The sequence below is a fragment of the Odontomachus brunneus genome, unplaced genomic scaffold (genome assembly GCF_010583005.1).
Source record: "Odontomachus brunneus isolate Ranch 3 - 2012 unplaced genomic scaffold, Obru_v1 Obru_scaffold_023, whole genome shotgun sequence".
Taxonomy (NCBI): Eukaryota; Metazoa; Arthropoda; class Insecta; order Hymenoptera; family Formicidae; genus Odontomachus; species Odontomachus brunneus.
In genome coordinates this window covers 2,291,281-2,309,755 of record NW_022639473.1, presented here as the reverse complement: position 1 = coordinate 2,309,755, position 18,475 = coordinate 2,291,281, and the positions used below count along the sequence as shown (strand labels likewise).

General features: G+C 44.0%; 1 protein-coding gene and 1 long non-coding RNA gene across 2 annotated transcripts in view; one reads left to right on the top strand and one right to left on the bottom strand.

The window, feature by feature from the left end:
- Nucleotides 1–18,475, top strand: part of LOC116842257 (polycomb protein Sfmbt-like) — a 69,157-nt gene that overhangs the window by 17,292 nt on the left and 33,390 nt on the right. The window contains exon 3 of the mRNA XM_032811188.1: nucleotides 17,951–18,048. Within this exon, the coding sequence (XP_032667079.1) occupies nucleotides 17,951–18,048 (98 nt within the window). The remainder of the gene's footprint in view (nucleotides 1–17,950; nucleotides 18,049–18,475) is intronic.
- Nucleotides 73–2,364, bottom strand: LOC116842260. Its single transcript, XR_004377700.1, has 6 exons — nucleotides 2,217–2,364; nucleotides 1,974–2,080; nucleotides 997–1,100; nucleotides 659–765; nucleotides 355–467; nucleotides 73–117 (listed from the first exon to the last, which is right to left on the bottom strand). It is a non-coding gene; the product is annotated as an uncharacterized LOC116842260 (long non-coding RNA).

Sequence of the window (18,475 nt, the reverse complement as noted above, 5' to 3'; positions counted from 1 at the left end):
CGCGAACACATGCATCATTTAATATCTTTATAACAATTACCATGAATTTTTCACTCAATTTTTATCACTCACCGAATCACCTGGAGCTCAGAGCCGGCCACGTTTTGCTACCTATATCTGGAACAAAAAATATAATTTTTTAAATTAGATTTACAAGTTCTGTTTAATTAATAAATATAGGTACAAATGTAGGTGTGTGTGGATGTGTGTGAGTTAGCTGTTCTCGATCGTAACACGAATTATGTCGACAACTCTATCCAAACTTTCAATCAAAAGTTTGGACAGAGTCGTCAAAACGACTCGAGTTACGATCATAAGCGTTTAAATTGTAATACAGGAAGACTATAAACTTACCTTCGAGCCGACTCTGCTTGACCCAAACCGGATCCTCCAGTGCTGCTTCCGCATCGGCTGAGACTGCGACTGTCCTGGCAATGTGGTCGCAAACTTCATCGAAACAAAAGAATCTGAAGTAGAAAGTAAATTTTCATGATCAATCATAGTAACGGAGCTTGTTCAGTTTCACAACGCTTAATTAATTAAACATTGCGATAGCGTTTCTCGCATTCGCGTATATTGTATAGATTATTAAGATCTCGCGAAGCTATTACGATCACGAAGAATTAAACGAAGGATTATAGAGAGCCTGTGAACTTACTCTCTAGACAACTCAGCTAGACACGTACCATACCCTCCGGCACTGTTTCCGTATTCGCCGAAACTACGACTCTTAGTACAAATTCCTTCGCACACAAACAGAACAATCTGAAAATATATTATTCTTATTAATTATGACGATGGAGATTGTTCGATACGACGAAAGGTTACGTGATTTAATGGTTATGATATTTTATGTGACGTTGCAACGTTCAATTAATTAATCGTTTTGAAAACGTTTCTCGTATTCCCGCATATGGTGCAGCTACTGATTGTCACGGAGGATTATTACGATCGCGAAGGATTAAACGAAGGATTATAGAAAGTTTGTGAACTTACTCAAGACGACTCAGCTAGTCTCGTATCACATCCTTCAGTACCGTGCTTCCATATCCACTAAAACTGCAACTATCTTCGCGACAAATTCCACCACGAATAGAAGTCTGAAATAGAAATTGAATTATCTTGATTAATTATAGAGATAGGAACCGCTTGATTTCAACGAGATGAGAGATGAGGTGAAAGGAAGTATTCCATACCAAAAAGCCATACCATAATGAACTAAATAGAAGTTAAATAAACATAAATAAACATAAGATATGACAAACACTTTTCGAATTACAGAATGCTCTCATCGTTCGTGATGTCGCTAATTTGATGATTGCGCGTGCAAAATTATAATTAACTCACAATTGTTTTGATTAATTTAGGAAAATCGGAAGTAATAAACTACGACGCGTTTGTCTCCGGTTCTACAACAACAATGATTGCCCATGCGCGAGCGCCGTATTTATTTGTAAGATCACGTAACTTTCAGCGTGCCATATACTTAGAACATTGTTTTGATCACGTTACGCGCGATAACAATAAAAAAAATTCTTCAGTTATTGACTCTACTTTATAATATTATAATACGTCGCGTTTATTACAATATATTAATTATTTAATAAACGTGCCAATAAGATTTCTCGCGTTTCCTATACTGAAAGAAAAAATATTTAAAAATTAGTAAATATTTATTTGGTGAGTATTAACATATTTACTTGTACCGATGTATAAAAAATATGTTCCAAATAAGAAAATATACATTTTCTAAAACCTTAAAAAAAACTTTAGTTTCTCGAGAAAGCAATTATTTATTCCACTTAAGTAAAAGAATTTAAATTTAAATAAATAAGTTCTGTTAGTATCCAGATAAACATTGATAAATTTTTAGATATTTTTTTCTCTCAGTGCACGGATCGTTGAGATTTTGCGACCAAGAACTATCACGACTACAAAAAATTAAAATAAAAACTTATAGTCTGCGAAATTACCGTAGAGACGACTCTGCTAGGCTCGAATCCTCTGGTGCTGCATCTGTAATTGTCGTTAACTGCAGCCCCGAAACAGCATCCGCGTGTAGCTGCAATCTCTGCCAGACCTAAAACAAGAAATAGTTTTCCTGATTAATTACAGCGACAGAACTGTCCTTTGGTCGCAAACGAATCAAGATACGAGATGGCCTCTCGACTGTATTTTTTTTTTAGAACTTAATGAAAATTAGATGCGACTGTCACCTGATAAGTCTACGCTCCCGCTGCTCAAGACAATTTCCGTACACGTTAATCACGTCGCATTCATGTTTTCAATTAACTCTGATTAACTTAGGAATGCGTAAAGTTCGGAAGGAAACGGCAGCGACTACGTCTTACGTGCTTACTCATCCGTATCCGGTATTTTACTATGGCAGGCGTGCTCAGTTGCGAGCGTCAAGGCGCGCGGTGCGCTAAAGGTCGCGACAACAACACAAACGCGGACTCGCGTAACCGTCGAATACATCTTTATACACGATGTCCCGAAATTACCGTGCAATATTTTAATAGCATATTCGGAATTTGCGGCTCAGTGCGGTACAGTACGGTGAGGTGTTGCGGGGATGAAACGCGGCGCGACGGGGTGCGGTGCGGCATAACGGAGAAAAGTTTTGGCAGGGATTCGAGCCGTGAGAATTTAAAGTCCCGCGAATCTGGCTAAGACCGATGGACTTTTCCCTCGACTTCGAGTCGGCGTTTCAATAATCCGCTTTGGTATCGCGCCGCTTAGCCTCCGCCGAGGCGAGGAAGAGCGCGGGCAAGCGTTTATTAGGTTCTCAAGTCGAGCTCGCCCGACTTGATCGATTACAGGCAGTCGCTACGAGTCGCGAGAAATTCGGATTTTTATTGTTCGATACACGTTGACAATCGTATGGAAAATCCCCCGAATTGCGCGCCCAGATTGATCACAATTTTCCCGCAAAGAGTGAGAACGCTTTTGCTTGTAAAATGCAACACTCGAGTTAACGTAGAATTGCAACACCAATTTCTTTGCTTCTACTAAAGCCACCGTCCAAATCTCTATTGTCCAAATATCTATCAAATAACTCAGCAGTTAACATAATAATTTTACACACGTACGAAATAGGTTTTCTGAAATAATTAAAAGATGGTTTTATGTATAGCGTACGTGTGAGTATTAAAAAATCGTCTGACAAACAAAGTGTCGTCGCGGTGAATATCGATAATTAATCGCCTTTATATTTTTAAACGAATAAGAAGAGACGACCGAGATTACAAAAGTGACTAATAAAACTAGGAAAACTTATAAGATCGTTCTCCGCGACTTTCAGTGATGGCTCGATAATCCGCTTATGTCACCACTTCGGATTGTTAAAAACAAAAAGAAGCTCCGAGAGAGGCTCGCGATGTCTTTACCGCTACGCTAAAATAGAATCTCGCCGAGGATAAAATAATAGTTTGACGTAAGGCACTCATATCATGGATATAAATGTCATTTCGGGATTTAATGTCGAGATATTCCCTCTTACGCGAACTCTACGATAAAAATAAGAAAAAAACGATAGTAACGATTCAATTGTCGTTTTATCGAATTGTGATATAACGAATTATTCACATTTCACTTATTAAATCTGATTTCACGAAGTACAAAATTTATACATTTTGTTTCTTTTCTTCGCGAAAAAGAGAGAATCTACAAGCATGATTTTCCGCATGATTAAATTGATGACACGGTTCACCGATTTCTTCGAGACGAGCGTTTTTTCCGCACTCATTACAGGCGCGACATGCGCTTCCCAAGGGAAACGACAACGAGATATTAAGATAGGACTCACGGCAGGATAGGTTTATATCTCCCTAATCCTTTGCGGATATGGTGCACGCGGCAAAAAGCCGACGTAGAAGAAAAGGAAGCGTATGTCACGGTTTGTACTTCCTTTGCGCTGTCGCGGCGCAGACAGCGCTGATGATAAAAATCCTTTTGCGGCCGCATAATATCATAATAACTATGTAAATCAGACCGCGGTAGCAACCTACAAACACAGAATCGGATATTCGTATGCTAAGCCTCCTCTCTCCCGTTCTCTCCGCGCCGCGGCCGCCATTTCACTTTGATATACACTATATATTCACTGGTACCCGACTCCGACAACGAGTTCAGCGCTCACGAAAAAAAAAAGGGATTATTTAACTATCTACTCTTGCAGTATTAACAGTCAACGGCTATGGTGACATCAAACAAATCCTCTCTTGGATAAAACGCGAGACACAGAGCGCGTGTGCGAAGTGTTTAATGCGAAAAACGCGGACGCGAACGTGCATGTGTGTGTCGCGTATCGAAAAACTGCTTAGCTCTGATAATAAAATTCCGGCTGCCAAATCAAATCGCGATGGGACTTAAAAGGTTTCAAGTTATCTTCCAAATACGTGACCAGCGCGTTCTCCCGATCCTTTCACGAAGACGAAATCTATCGGATTATAAAGACGCATTAAACATTTACTAGTTTTTCCGAAGACTTGGAAGAAAGTTTAGAAAGGTGCTTTGCCGGGATCATATTTATGTGGGAAGAAGTTTGAGATAAGTGTAGAAGTCGAAAAGAAGTTTCGAGCGGGAAAGCCTGAAATAAGATGGAAACTCCAGAAAAATCTAACAAAATATTTAAGAGAAATTTAAAATATCTCGATGTATTCCGCGGTGAAACACAATAAAATCTTCTCTTTGCCACGCTCGGTAGTTTCGCGGGAGAAAAGTGGGTGCGGATAAAAGTACGAAATATCTCGATTTCACTGTTCTCAATTCAACTTCCGAAGAATCACTCGTATTATTCGGTCCGACTCGTTTGAGATTTTTCTCTACCTTTTTAACGCAGCGCGTTCGTGTGTGTACCCGAATCTATTTTTCTTAAAGCACCACCATTGCTGACACGCTATTTTCATCCTGAACTTTACATTCCCTCTCACCCTTATTGTCATCATTTTTCGCCGAGTCTCGTTAAGATTAAAACCACAAAAATTGGAGTCGCGACGTACGGTATTAAAGCAATTTATTTGCTACGAAAGCTAAAGCATTTCAGCATTCGCGCGGGGTCGCACGGCAACGAAAAATGTTTAGGGGCGACTATATGTCGCTCAAAATAACGTCGCGCGGGGAGGACGAATTGCGTTTCGACAACGAGCTCGGTGCCGCAATAGATTTAATAAGCAGTCGTAAACGCGTTACAACCGGCCGACAACGAGGTCGAATGAGACTTTAAGCGTTGCACGCAGATGGTGCCTTCTTCCGCGAAGTCGACGTCGCATTTATTAATCGTAAGCGTTAAATAATTACACTTTATGCATCAATCGCGAAACTGCGTGTGTACTCCTTGCCAGCAGGATAGCGACGCTACTACACTAAATTCGCATATATCTTTAGCGTTGAATTATCTATCTCTTCGAATACTACCGCATTTCCAATTCCGATTAATAAATCAGACAACTGTCCGACTCTATATTACTATATAATTCAGTTAAAGACAATAGTGAAAGTGACACGCGGCGACTCGACACGATCAGTGCGACCAACACTGGTTGGATATATCGAGAAAGATGAGGATTACAATCTAATAACGTACTTACGATACATCTTAACGATCGCTATTGTCGGCACTCCCAATATTCATTTACGCACGAGACTCACTTTCGTCAGATAAAAGACGCGTAACACACGGAGCGATGTCGATTGATGTGTTCATAGCGATTGGTCGGGGCGAAAAGATCGATATTCAAGATGGTCGCGCAACTGATGATATACGCCAAAATACGCGCTAAGACGTAAAGGGTGTCGCCCTCTTGTACCGGCGCGCTCTATACTTTCTTTTCTCTTTGTCCCTCTCTCTCACTAGCAAACTGACGCTACCATGCGAGAATCGACGTCGCGTATATCTCTCACGTCGTCTTTTCCCCTCTAATTATCACCGTATTTCTGATTCCCGAGTAACAAATTCGACGATCCTACGATTCTGTCGCTACTTGAATGACTCAAATATAATCAAGTGAGAGTGGCAGACACAGACTCGACACAACGCGCGACAAGCACCGATTGTATATACTCAAAGCGAAGAGATTACTATCTAATAACGTACTTACGATACGTCCTAACGACTGCACATCGCTATTGTCGGCATTCCTGATACTCTTTTGCACGAGACTCACTTTCGACGGATAAAAGACGCGTAATACGCGGAGCGATGTCGATCGATGTGTTCATACCGGTTGGTCGGCGCGAAAAGATCGATATTCAAGATGGTCGCGCAACTGATGATATACGCCGAAAATACGCGCCAAGACGTGAAGGGTGTCGTCCTCTTGTACTGACGCGCTCTATGCTATCTTCTGTCTCTCTGTCCCTCTCTCTCTCTCTCTCTCCTACTAACAGACCGACGCTATCGTACGTCGCGATTCGACTCCGCGTATATCTCTCGCACACATCGTCTTTTTCCTTTCCTCTCTAATTATCACCGCATTTCTGATTCCCGAATAACAAATCCGACGATCGTACGATTCTGCTACTTGAACGATTCGAAAATAATCATGTGAGAGTGGCAAACCACCGACTCGACACGACGCGTGACAAGCACCGATTGTATGTACTCAAAGCGAGGAGTTTACTGTCAACGTACTTACGATACGTTCTGACGACCGCACATCGCTATTGTCGGCACTCCTGATGCTCCTTTTCGCGCGAGACTCACTTTTGATGGATAAAAATGCGTAAAACGCGGAGCGATGTTGATCGATGTGTCGATGGCGGTTGCTCGTCTCGAAAAGAACGAAAATGATGGCGCAATGCATGATGCCGAAAATTCACGCGAAAGTGTTGCATCACTACGACGACGCTATCTGTACGCAGTTCTGTGAACGTCTTACCAATCGATAGATCAATTCGATCGGTCGATTCGATAGTTTGATAAGTTTTCGACCAATACCTAACCCAACCCTGGTGCATTAGTTTCTGGCTACGTGTTTATCAGTCTAGTCAGTTGTTACCCCAATTAAAGAGGAAGAAAAGGACGTGTTTGTCTGATGTTGTTATTACTGTTAATACCATGCATACGTGCAACTGCATTTTTGATACGTGTAGCTGCTGTGAACACACCAATCGACATCGCTTCGCGTTTTACACCGACTTTTGTTTGTCGAAAGTAAATCTCGTGTAGTAATCACTATCAGGAGTGTCAAAAACATCAATATGCGATCGTTCGAACGTATCGTAAATATATTAGAATAATTTCCTTTATTCTTCATATTTGTCACCAGTGTTTGTCATGCATCGTGCCAAGTCGAGTCTATTGTCTATTGTCTATCACTCATCATCTTCGACTGATTCAAGTGGTAATAGAATCAAACGATTGTCAAATTTATCAATCGGGGATTGGACAATAATCTCGTTTCTCGCTGTATATAACCAGTATTCATCATGATGTGTCGAGTTAGTGTCAGTCGTAATTACTATAACCTCACTCGAGTAATATAATCAGATTATGCTTGCTCTCTTTTTCTTTCTCTTCTTAGTTACAGGCTTATCACGACGGCTTAGCCCCATCTGACTCTGTACGACTTTAACCTTGCTCAAATGATAAAATCGGATAATCTCCAACCTGTCGTCCAACCTATTAATTGGAAAATAAGAATGGTAATCAGTGAGATAATATAACACTAGAAATATATGCAACGCCGAATTTTAGTTAGGTAACGTTAATCCGTCAGTAAAAGAAAAAGAAAGAAGAGTATACAGTGCGTGTAATGTAGGAGCGCGCGATATGGTGGATTCACGTTATGGTGCTATCTATTGGTGTACGTCAGCTATTACATACCCATTTTTAATATTGACTTTTTTGCGTTATAGTCGCACGAACACATCGATCAACATTGCTCCGCGATCTACGCGTCTTTTGTTTGTCAAAAGTGAGTCTCGCGCGTAAAGAAGTATCGAGGGTACCGATAATAGCGATGTGCGATCGTCAGGACGTATCGTAACTACGTTGTTAGACAGTAATCTCTTTGCTTTGAGTACATACAGTCGGTGCTTGTCGTATCGAGTCGCCTATCACTCTCACATGATTATCTGCGAGTCATTCAAGCGGCAATCGTACGATCGTCGGATTTATTGCTCGGAAATTAGAAATGCGTGATAACCAGAGGGGAAGGGAAAAAGAGACGACGCCGAATTTCGGGAGGTAGCATCAACCTGTGAGCAAAAGAAAGAGGAGTAATGTAGGAGCGCGCGATACCATTCACGTCGTGGTGCGATCTGTCAGCGTACGGCAGCGATTGCGCGACGATCTTGAATATCGATCTTTTCACGTCTACAATCACAATGAATACGTCGATCGACATCGCTCCGCGTATTACGCGTCTTTTATCTGTCGAAAGTGCGTCCTTGCGGGAATAAATATCGCGAGTACCGAAAATAGAATGAGGTACGACCGTCTGTATCGTGAGTACGTTATTTATAAATAATCTCTTCGTTTCTCGTTACATCATTTGGTGTTTGTCGTGACGTGTCGGCGTCTCTCACACTTGTATATACTATAATTTCACTCAAATAATAATAGAACTGTACGATCGTCAGATATATTAGTCGGGAATTAGAAATACGTTGATAATCAGAGGTACGACAGATGTTGTACTTCACGCGGGAACTTTGCACGGCGCCGTTGAACGTGTCCGATTATTATCATCGTTACATGAATCTTGGTCCATGTTTCACGTAAACGATCGTATTTCTAATGCCGTTCAAAACCGATGCAATTGCCCGTATAATTGCCCGATACGACTTGAGACGTGACGTTAAACAATTAAGCAATCCACCGAGCCTTCCACGAGCGGCGAGATGGCACGAATCGTGTTCGCGATGTAATTAGCATACGTGCGGCGTTGAAGTCTTGCGCGAGGCACGCTAATTAATCTAACACAGATATACGCACGAATATATTGCGCGTCGGCCTCTTACGAAACTTCGTGCTTCAATTTTGCCGTGGAGTATTACGGAGAGAGAGAGAGAGAGAGAGAGAGAGAGAGAGAGAGAGAGAGAGACCTTGCAAATGACGCAGAATGCGGCGGCGACGTTGGCTATTTAATGAGTCGAGACGTTAAAATATACACCGTCGTAAATATTTCGGCAAAGCGCCAAGTTTATTATGTATTTCGACACGCGGAGATTCCGTGGAATATCATGCGTACTTCAAAAATGCATGCGCTTCTGGCGAAGCTTCGCCGGAGTGGCGGTGGCGGCGAAGTTCGTTGCTGTGCTTTGCACGAGCATAACATTAATTAAACGGACGCGTAACTGCGGAGAATATTGTTGCGCCTCATGATATCGTCCGACATCGCGCATAAACGCTAACAAAATCGTTCACGTGAAATTGATCAGGGAGAGCGTCCGTGTACACATTTTCGCCCAATACAGCAGGTACGACGTGACGCGACGCGGCACAGCGCGGCACGGAATGGGACGGCACGTTACCGACACAATGATATCAAGAGAAATATTCGCCAAATACGCGGAGGGTTTAATAAATGCAAGATGATACCGAAGTTTTGCGATGAAAGTTAAGCGTCTTCGAGAGAACGACGCGCACGACCGACGCCAGGCGTACGACCGAGCGAGCACGGAAGGAGGCGAAAGAGGTAGGAAGGTGGAGGCCGCGAGCGTGGCCTGGTACTTACTCCTGGTGTCGTCGTTTTTTCGCAAATTAATGCTTTCGTTCAAGATAAAAATTTGCTGAGCCTCGGCCGAAAAAGGAAAAGAGAAATATTTACTCTTCCAGCGAGTACGCGAGAAGTTAGACGCGCTTCTCCCGTGCTCGTCCTCGGGCTTCGCCCTCTCTGTACTCCTTATCTTGAAAGTTGGCTATTCTGTCGTAATAACCGGGAACTTTGTTAAACTCTCGTTTAAGGAAAATCTCACTTTCCCGGGGCTCCACGCCGGGCACTAACGGCCGATTCATCCCGTCTATCCGCGACCATCCTTATTAACTTAACACAATACGCGCGGCCCCGCACGTCAGTGCCGTGTAATTCGAGTGTTTAGGTACTCGAAGACGAGGCGAGTATTCGGCAGTTAACGCTGGGCCCGGGCGATCGCGTGCCGATTTAAGCGAGGCGTTAGCATGCCAAGTATGATAAAATTTGCATAGAACGCGGAACAGACTCCGTCATTCGGGTCTGTACTCGCTCTATTGAGATAAAGATTCAAATTTTGCGCACCGCCTGCCCTGACGACGCGCCGTCGTCGAATTAGTAAATCCTTCGCAACGGGAATTTACGCCGTCGTGTTGTCCTATCTAAAAACACGATGAAACCTTCTTACCCCGGCGGAAAGATACTGACGCTGGATTATCGCATCCTCGCAGCACAATTGTTAGCTTCATCAAGTACGGGATTTTTTTTTACGAAAATATCCTCTCCCTCTCTTTCTCTCTCTCACACACAGACACATACTGCAAGAAGAGACAACAAAGAAAGTATTACCCGTAAATTTTATTTGCCCATTAATCTTTATTAGATTATTTGACGCGTCCCACCGATTCTCATGAGAGACCGACGTCGCATATGTGACAGTGATAATTTTTCATTTTATCTCCACATAAACAAATTAAGTTCATTTTCCATTACTACGTAAAAAAATCAGTATACTTTATGGCAGATGGTTTTTGTAGATGAACAATCATAATGAATGTATTAATATTTGTTTAGACATATCCTACTTGTAGTTTAACAAATTACATAATTAATATTTGTTTATTTACAAATTACATATCATTACAAATTATATATAATTAATATTTGTTTATTTAAATTATTAGTAAAAATTAAAAACGTAAATTAAAGGCGTAATATAGCCATAATCAAATATTAAGTAATTCTGAATATGTACTTTTTTTTGAGAACAGCATACAACGTAGTAAACATGATATTGAGTAACAATTTATCGTATCAAGATTGGACAATAAGAAGTTTCTCAAAATTCAACGGAATTTTTAGGATTAATGATAAACTGAAATTTTAACCCGAAATTTTATCAATTTTTCTCTCTCTTCATCTTTTTTTTATAATTTGTATAAATCTTTTATGTTGTAACTTGAGGTTTGATCGCATAATTAAATGGTAATTCTTAAAATTGAATTCTTAAAGCGACGATATGTTTTCCGTGCTATCGTATCGCGAAAAGTTAAACCAATTTCACGCGACGTCGTGCGATCATATTTACTAGGCTCCCATCGGTATCTCTAACGTTGTCAATTTTCCGTCATAACGCAGCAGAGAGGTGAAATCAATTTTACACGGTATGGATCCCACCGTTGTTATCTCGTTGTCAATTTCCCGTCGTATCGTGACTACTAATAATACTTCTTGACGCGTCACGAGATCGTGAGTGCACTGTAAACCGAGGCTCCTTTTTGCCGCATCAACAGCAATTAATGCAGATGGTCATGGCGAGATTTGTTTTTTAAAACATGTTATATATACGCTTTTTTCTCTATTAGTGCAGTAGATATGTATTTATTTATATACGCTTTCTACTCTCTCATGTATACACTGAGAGAAAAAATATCTGGAAAACAAAGAATATTTATCCGATGGAATAAATAACACATATTTATCCGATGGGACTAATAACACATATTTACATAAATCTAATCTCTTCTATTTAAATAGGACAAACAATTGCTTTTGTGAAAAACTTATTTGAACAATATTTTACATCAATAAATATATTGTTAGCACCGATTGAAATAAATGTTCTTTATTTCTTAGATATTTTCCATCTCAGTGTACACGCAAAAAGAAGATGAAACAAAAGTGCGGGGTAATGTGCCGAGACCAACAACCAACCTCCGTGTAAATCCCAATGTCCGAGCTCCCACGAATCGCCTCTCGCCACGGCGATTGATCCCGACGCGTCGCAGTGCATTTCGCATAACGACCCAACCGAAATAAGAGGGTCATTTGTCGAAGGCGCGATCCTCTCAGCCATGCATCCTGCAAGACGTACGTTTCCTGTGCACGAGGGCGAGAAGCATCGGCGCATCTGCCACGGTCCCGCGATTTCCCATTCGCGATAACCCGCTCACGACACACGAGAACAGGAGGAACAGGAGTGTAGGTCGGTCGGTCGCTTGCTCACTCGCTCGCTCGCTCGCTCGCTTGCAAGCCAACCAGGCAGCTAGCTAGCTAGCAAGCTGCACCGACACGTAAAAACCTCTCCTCACCTTCTTCCCGGTGGCGTCGATCCGCCGCTGCATCGCCCGGTATCAGCATCTCTTACGTGTCGGTACGTATCGCCGCCGGATGGTGTGTCCGTGGGAGATCTGAAATACGTCGGGCGATATTTCGTCCTGTCCGGACGTCGACGCGCGCGAAAATCTCTCCTCTCTTCTCCTCTCCTCACCTTCTCCCTCGCGGCGCGGCGGTTGCAGTTGCAGCTGCACGCCGATTGCGATCTTAGGGCCCGTTTTTCCCGCCTTCCCTCACCTTGCCGGTTTCCCGTCGCCTTCGACCCGTCGTCTTCCTCGTTCCTGCTACGACGTCGCAACCCGGACTCAAAAATACCACGTAAGGCGCCGAAGATTTACGCGCGCGACCGCCGAAACTGAGTTACAGCGTGGCGTTGAATTGTCGCGCAAACGACATCGGGCGTGTGCGGCGGGATCGGTCCCTTTATTTTCGAATATTGCCAATCCGCCCCGATCGCCAATCTCCTTCGGTCCCTCTATTTTATTTCGATTCGAAAATTCCGCGCGGCGCTACCCGCGGAATTTACGGTCGATGTGAAAACTGCGATAACTCGGGAAAGTTATTACACGCGCGCGTACACGGTACAGAGGGGTAGCGAGCGGGGGTGAAAGGAGGAGTGGGAAGCGAGAGGGGAGATGGGCAGATAGATAGGTATTGGACCTCTTCTCCTTTAGTTATTTTTAAACACCGTTACAGACTCGATCAATCGTTCGGCTCCGCCGGCGAATTCGATATCGTTTAATTCACAGGTGACGCGCGACACAACGCGACGACCGTTCAGCTCTCACCCTGATACGCCCAACGATTTTCTTAATTCATTGGATCGGTAAACTTACCCTCGACGTGGTCCCATGAATAACGGAGGAGGACATCCCGCTGAATGAAAGCGTACAATTCCGCGGGATAGAAAGGTACAATTATCGTTTGGGGGTAACTTCTTTCATCTTCGTAACGCTTGAAATCATATTCATGAAGTTTCATGAATCGCATTGACCTACACTTTAAAATTGTGCCCCACTGACGCACCCTCGGCGCCCGGCGCTTCTTCAGCCGGGTTCTTTTCTATTATGTCAAAAACGCCGAATCTATCGAAGCGTCGAATAATTTGAGAAAAATCGCGAATAACGGATTCGCCGTGCGACTTCCCCGGTTATTTATATACGTCGCGTTTTATTTCTTTTTTCTTGCGCTCTCTTCCTCTATCTCGCTCTTTCTCTTTCTCTCTCTTTTTTTAATGCTCCGATCTGACGGATTTATCGCTCGATCGGGATACCTGGTGTTCACATGTATCACGAATACAATATTGTTTGGTTTAACGTCGTCGTGCACGCCCGAATTCTCTCAGATTCTTTACGGTGTCGCGATACGGCTCGGCCATTTATTTCGATATCAAGTTTCTCACCGCCAGAGGCTTCCCGCAGAGAAGCTGCTATAGAAACTAGCAGCGTTGTATCGTGCTCGAATCTCGATTGCTCGAAGCTGCTAACGTAGTTACGTGTTTTACGGCGCGAAAGGGAATAACGACGCGCCGGCGGACCCGTGCCTTACCTCTACTACTGACCGCCGGCTACATTATTCGTTACCGCATTCGCTCGCGATCATGATCGTAACGTGACGTATGGCGAAGTGTGAAACTGTAAAAATGCGCGTCAAGTGCGCGACCTCTCGAGTGAAATCAACACGTGTAATATGTGCCTCTAATGTTTGCAAACGCGAGAAATGAGCTCGTTGAGGTCTGAATTAGAATTTTATTACGATTTATTAACCGGCTGTATACAATTTGCATTCAGCGTGTGTCTTAGTTTAACTTTACCCCATTTAACTCTGTGCTCGTTATTTTCATTTCAAACGCGTATAAATATGGAGATTCGTATTTTCCAAATATTCCTGTACGAGATACCGTGTGCTAAAAGCTACGCATAAAAAGAAAATAAGATTAAAAAAAATTTGAAAATATTTCGAAATTCGCCTGTATCAGTTCACGTACTGTTATGCCGTCATAGTGTTAAATTAATACTCAAGATCTGGTCGAGTTTTAAAAGATTTAAACGAGTATTAATTCCAAGCCGGACCACGATTTTGAATTATTGGCGAAAATTGTCAACTAATTTTTTCATATTTCGTCGTTTCGATTGCTGCATAAAGATTTCACTTGCAACACGTTCGTCTACCTTTTACCAAGCTCTTGCATGAAACATGAAAATTCAAAAGAACTTTTTGATATTTCATATAGTTGCGCGGATACTCTGCGGCGATTATAGTCATCCTCTATCTGTCAAAAGGAGCTCGGACCACAAAGTTAAAATTTTTCTGGAACACATAATATTGGTCGACGTACTTTGACGCATTTTTAAAATAACTATCCTTCGCGCTGTGATATGTAAATTTGAAATATTTCCGAGGAGTCTTCTCGAGTTTGAAATTCACGTTTCGATTGCGCCACCGTTCCGCACGAGTTCTAAAATTTCGCATTCAATAATGCATAGGTCATCACTTGCTTACCCGGCGCGGTGTTTACGGGGGGAAATAAAAATAATAAAGAAAAAAAAAGAAGAAACCTCGCCGTAAAAAACCGTGTACGTCCATGTCGCGTAAATAATTTGTCGTCCGCCGCCTTGTAAGCCAAGACGCGAAGAAAACAACGACGACGGGATCAATTTTCCCCCGACGAGGTACGCCTTTATTTTTCGCGCGATTATCGGCGCCTCGTCGACGTCGAGGGCCGAAAGTGAAAGCCGATCCGCGCGTTTTCCGGTCCCTTCGATCGGTCCGCAAGAAGGCAAGCCGGTGCTCGACAGCAGCACGGAGCCACCGTAACCCTGTACCGCGCGGAGATTGAATTATTTTTCTCCCAGAATAATTTCGCCATAAAATAAGACCAGTACGAGGGTGTATGCGCACCTATACCCACACACACACACACATATACTCTCCATTCGCGGCATCATTCGCCTCGAGAGAGCACTCTCCTCTCTCTCTCTCTCTCTCCCTCTCTTCTCCGCTCCTCGCCTCTCTCTCCCATTCTCTCCATCTCGCTTCGTTCCTTGCTTCTTGCCGCTACTTTTTCTCTCTCTGTCTCTCTATCCTTCCATTCCACCCTGAGGACGAGGCCACTCGAGGCGGGTAACGTCGCTATTTTCCCCCACGTCTCCTTATATTACATTCTAGATACGGCCGCGGGGGCGACGCGGCGATGGAAGCTGAAAATTCCTTTCCTCTCCTGTTTCTGTCAGTGAATATCTTATCATAATACGATCGGCACTGCTTTCGCGAGATCGTCGGGGGACAAGCGGCGGACGCAGGGACCCCGCGAATCCCTCAACACAATCACCGGGGCGGATCGCCGCCGCCTCATCCGCCGTTTTCTATGTACGGAACAACCGCGAGGAAGCCAGCAGTTCAGGCCGGCGTTTCATCGGCGTCTTCGGCATGAGACGGGCGCAGCTTGCAACCGCAAGCTTTTGCGTTCGATGCGGCAACCGATGGCGACGACGACGGCCACAGTCGCCGGATGCTGCGCGCCCATATCGCCCGGGAGCATGCCTCGCCGATGAGACGGTATTTGCAAACTTTGTGAGCTCGCGCGCACGTTTCGATATTGCGTCACGTGCCACGCGAGATACAGCCGAATATGTTGTTCGTTAAACTTTCCGTTTTTTCCCTCTTGCCGCGCGTCCCACCTCACCACCCCTGCCCCGCCCAGCCGAGCTGCGCCGAGTTCTTGTACGACGCGAAAGCGTAGCGCCTCGTATAATATGCTCGCTTCGATTTTGCACTTTTTTTTCTCTCAGCTCGTATTTGCCGGGCTCGATTTTACCTTGCCGCTGCCGTCGGCACTTTCGCGAAAATAAAAAGCGTGAAGGTGTCGCCGAAGGTGGGAGGGAGTTTGAAATCAACGGACTCCTCTATTACAGTCGAGTTTGACAGCTCGGGTGTATCAATTATGTAATTCCGTTCTGGAGACGAGAAGATGAAAAGTGAAAATATTTCCGCGCGAGAGCCCTGTCGAAATCGCGTAACTGCACTCGACATTGAACAATGAGGCCTCGCTCTCCGGCTGGCGTTTCCGCGTGCGATTTTAAACGACCGAAAAGGAAACGCGTTCGCCGGGATTCCCAGCGATTGAAAAATCCCGTTAATAATCTCCCCGAATAACGCAAGTGAATACCGGAGGTGGGAGAAGAGGAGAGGAAGAGCGCTTTCACGGAATAATTTCCCGCGAGTCCGCCTCCTTCCAATTGTCGTCTCTCGCGGATGGCTCTAATACAACTGATAAATGTGTAATTTCTGTTCAGTTATCTTCGCGCTCAGATTTGCGTACAATATGCGCGAGCAGTGTTCTCCCACACACAATTTCGCACGAGGCATTTACATTAGATGCACGCACGCACACACGCGCGAGCTTATTGTGAGCTATGGTACACGCCCGTGGCGAAAGCCACGAACGAGGTATTACGCGTTAATTTAGATTAACGCTATTGTGATGAAGAATTCATCAACGCCTCTCCTTCCATTTTGATGAATATTCATTATAATATTCCTCACTTCGTAACACGCCGTATCAGTCTTGTGACGCCTGTGATGATTCTTATGCATGGGGAGACATTGAGCGCATGCACGGCGCGGCGCGACGCCTGACAGGAAATTAAAACTATACTTCACCGTTCGAAATGCGCGTCATTATGTGTGTCAACAGGCCGTTAATCGTCGCGATTTCGCCGTCATGTGCGTGAGTAAAAACGTTCTAACGAGGGTAACGAATCATGAACATCGACGGGGCACCGCGCCGTTCGCCTCGAGAGTGACGCGAAAATATTCGTCAAAAGCGGACTAACCCTCGCGCGCAAAATGGCCATTTATATCACGGGGCCGAGTATTTAAAACGTTATTACATGCAACGCGCGTAATCGCGCCGCGACATGACGTATCGCTTGCGCGCGACGTATCACCGATGTATCAATAATGCGTCGCGAAATATTTATTTTAAATCCCACCGTATTATTGTCATAATGAAACGCGCTCGCCTTCGATTGGCACGATAACCAATGTGATAATTGTAGGTCTCCGTCGTGTAAATAACGCGAAACTCGCGGAGTGAATGCCGCGAACATCGCGTATACTATAAATGTGCGACGATACGATTGGTTTCTTTCCGCGCAAATATTGCCTAACGTTTGCCGCGCTGTATTTTGCTTGTTTTGCAACGCGACCGATAAAACATTCAACGCACGAACAATGCACGAACAATGTAAAACTTGCGCTAATTCAGACTATAACTTCCGTTACTCTGTCCAGTACTTCGGAGAGCTTTGGAACTTCAATTTTCGATATTTCATTACCGGGACACTTAATGGCGAATATATTAATAGGATGACAAAACGCTTGATCTCCTACGAGAATCTCTCGCTGAGAGATCACTATGTGTATAAAAAGTGTAGAGTAAAAATTGCGATCATAAAATTATAGAAAGCTCTGTAAGCGCGAAGGAAAACGATTAATTTGTTTTTCTGCTTTTTTTCACGAAGTCACATTACGCATAAGGCAATTAGAAACATAGTCGAAAACACGACTTCAATTTGCATCCTATAAGCGATCAACAGTGGGTCACGTGTGCGCACGACTGTGGGAATCTCAAGATCGCTAAATTGAATGAGAGAATCGTAACGCGCAGCCTCTCTCTTCTCCTCTGTTCGCAGATGTGCCGAGTTTCTCCGAGCCGATCGGCAACGTGACCGCCGCCATCGGCAAAGAAGTCGCCCTCTCCTGCACCATCAAGAAAGTGGGAAATTACAAGGTAAGCAGCTGGCGAATTTTCGTGAAGAGAGAAGAACATGGCGGCGACGCGGGGTAACGCAACGCAACACGACGCAACACGACGCCAGTATTCGCGTGAAAGCAAGCACCGGGGTGCTAATTAGTTAGCTTGGAAACGCATAAGCGCGTTGCCGGCGATAAGAGAATTTGAAATTCGGATAATCCCGCGGAAATAAATGGGTCGGTCCGGGCTGTCGCTGGCAGATGTCAGAGTGCCGGTACCTTTTTGCGCCTTTTTTCGCCCTGCAGCCTCTCGTATTTTTCCATGGACGCGACTTTTCTGCTCGTTCGCACGAAACAAGTCCAAGTAACGCGTATCGGTACTCGTCCCGCAGGACAGAAAGAAAGAGAGAGAGAGAGAGAGAGAGAGAGAGAGAGAGAGAGAGAGAGAGAGAGAGAGAGAGAGA